The sequence below is a fragment of the Adiantum capillus-veneris genome, chromosome 23 (assembly GCF_014529385.1).
Source record: "Adiantum capillus-veneris isolate H3 chromosome 23, ASM1452938v2, whole genome shotgun sequence".
Lineage (NCBI taxonomy): Eukaryota > Viridiplantae > Streptophyta > Polypodiopsida > Polypodiales > Pteridaceae > Adiantum > Adiantum capillus-veneris.
Window position 1 is genome coordinate 5,188,785 of NC_140953.1, and position 2,889 is coordinate 5,191,673.

At 42.5% G+C, this 2,889-nt stretch overlaps 1 protein-coding gene across 1 annotated transcript; it reads left to right on the forward strand.

Annotated features, from left to right (window-relative positions):
- Positions 1-295: 295 nt before the first annotated feature.
- LOC147427362 (shikimate O-hydroxycinnamoyltransferase-like) lies at positions 296-2,197 on the forward strand. Its single transcript, XM_086496932.1, has 2 exons — positions 296-861; positions 1,137-2,197. The coding sequence occupies exons 1-2, from the start codon at positions 439-441 to the stop codon at positions 2,043-2,045; spliced, it is 1,332 nt and encodes a 443-aa protein (XP_086353058.1). The 5' UTR covers positions 296-438; the 3' UTR covers positions 2,046-2,197.
- The last annotated feature ends 692 nt before the right edge of the window (positions 2,198-2,889 follow it).

The window sequence follows — 2,889 nt, forward strand, 5'->3', positions numbered from 1 at the left end:
TGCTACGTCCGTGTGAGATATTGTGGAGGGCCGACGGCAAGGTTCGGGAGAAATGTGTGTTAGCTTAATATCGTGCCGTTTTCAATTACAAAAATGCCGGTTGAAGGCAAGGGGAAAAGGAGAAATTCCGCCCTAAAATAGAGAAAAATAGTGTAAAAACCCAAAAAATAAACCTCATTTTCTAAAATTTCCTCTTGGAAATTCAAGAAAGGGAATTTTGTATGTTTAGAAAAAAAAATGATTTTTCCCTAACACTGGCCGGCAGGCACTTGTGAGAAAGATTTTGAAAGTGTATTCAAGGCAGTGTTTAGATTCCCGTGCACAGGCTCTCTGATGAGCTAGCTCGCTCTCTCTCTCTCTCTCTCTCTCTCTCTCTCTCTCACACACACACACACACATACACACACACACACACACACACGCGTGCGCGCGCGTGCCATGGCAGTAACTATCGTGAGGTCGAGCACGGTCGTACCCAGCAAACATACCGAGAGGCAGCTCATGTACCTGTCGAGCTTGGATATCTTCTTCGCGAAGGTGCAATACAACCTGAGGGTGCTCTTCTACGAGCAGATCAAGCCAGCAGACATTTCTGAATTTGTGGGCAGCCTCAAGGCGAGCCTGGCAGAGGCGTTGGTGCACTTCTACCCGCTAGCTGGCCGCCTTCTCGATGACGACCGTGGTAGGCTTGTTCTCGATTGCAATGATGCGGGCGTGGATTTCGTGGAGGCGGAGACTGCTGCCTCCTTCAGAGAGCTGCAAGACGCCCACTTCGACTTCACCCCCCTCTTCTCCCAATTGGCTCCCTTGGGGCACCTCACCCGCTCGGATCTGCCCAATTTGCCCCTTCTTGCCGTTCAGGTACCTTCTCTCCTCATCCTTTTTTTCTTTTGCTTGCAGGCAGTCTGGCACAGAGAGAGAGAGAGAGAGAGAGAGAGAGAGAGAGAGAGAGAGAGAGAGAGAGAGCCATAGTGTTACTAAATTTTGTGCATCTTATAGTGGTAGTAGATTGAGCATGTTGCCATGGTGGAGACATAATCAGGCATGTCACCTAAGTATGCTTGAAGACAAGTAAAGATTTATTTATCACAAACAGTTTTTTTTATGCTGGTGTATGCCTCTTGGAAAATTTGCAGATTACTAGATTTTTAGAGGGAGGGGTGGCAGTGGCTATTAGCCATAGCCATATTGCCATGGATGGATCCTCTCTTTGGCAATTTTGGGTTTCGTGGGGTGAATGTACACAAGGAATTCCACTATCGAAACCCCCAATCCATACAAGAACAATTTTCAAACCTGCTAATGTTTCACACGAGATTGCAAAGTTGATTCCTTTGGAAATGATCCCTATTGACATAACAAACGAAAATTCCAGCACCCCATTGGTTAACAAAGTCCTTCACTTTAGCGCCGAGGCTATGAAAAAGCTCAAGGATATGGGAGTAGATGCACAAAACAAGATTGAGGGTCCGAAACGGGGAGTAAGCTCATTGGAGGTGTTGTTTGCACATTGTTGGAGACACGTAACAGAAGCAAGGATGCTACCAGATGATCAAGAACTTAGTTTTGTTGTTGTCGCGGATATGCGGAGAACACGCCCAAACACAAATGTTCCTCCACAAGTGCCTGAAAATTTCTTTGGCAATGCCATTACATGGACATGTGCAAAATCAACCCCTCACACTTTGAGAAATGAGACATTTGCAGCAACATTGGCACACATTGCCAAACTGGTCGATGATTGTGTGCATCCTAATAACTTACATGGAATGATTCATTGCTTCGAGCTTTTTGATACACGTAGCCAAGATGAATCCTTGTGGTTTGGGGGTGTCAATATCAATGTCGCTAGTTCTCCTCGTTTTCCGATCCACCTTGTTGATTTTGGATGGGGTCCACCTACTTGTGCTCGCCCTATTTGTGCCAGTTGTGATGGTGAAATTTGTTTGCTCCCATGTTCTTCAAACGGTGTGGATGTGTGCATTAAGCTTGATGCATTGTCACTTGAACGCTTGATTGATGATCCCACATTTATTTTCCCTTAAGGAGGTGCAATACCAGGGGCTTTCCGCTTGCTTTGTGGAATATTGTATTGATATGTTGAACGGTTTCCATCATGTGTCATCGAAATAATTATCAGGCATGTTACACTCTCACAGATTTAGGTTTTTTCAATAAACATCAGTGTTACTTTGGCTCATTGGTCTCTGAATGAAGTAGTTTTGTGGACAGAATAAGATACATAGTTCTCATAGTACTTTTGTTAAGGAACATCTTTGTGGATTGTATCATGCACCTTAAACTTTTAGGTTTTTTCAATAAAGACTATTATTACTTTGGCTCATTGGTCTTTGAATGGAGTTTTGTGGATAGAGTAAGATACATAGTTCTCATTGTATTTTTTTTCATTGACTTTTATATAATGTCATAGGCAGACGTTATCCATCCTATAAATACATGCATGTAGCTTTACATGGAATTAGAAGTTCGTTTCTCTGCACAAGAGGCAACCACGTTCAAGGAACATCTTTATGGGGCCTTTTTTGTAAACGTGTGCAACACGCTAGTAGAATATAACACTTGCAATTTGTGGGCCTCAAGACCACTTGTTGATTCTTTTCAAAATAATGTTAGGTTTTTGGTTTGATGAACAAAATTGTGATAGATCTTGGTACGACAACCCATTGATGTCGACTAAACGGGGTTTGAGCTTAAGTTATCTATTGGAATGTATTGACCAAATATTAACCTTGAAATTTATGGCAAAATGAATTCGTAACTTGGAATATTCATTGTCAACCAAAAAACTTACAATAAAAACCGGATCATGTGCACACTACTATCATGAATTTTTCCATGTGGACACATGTGCTTCTTTATCTTCATATA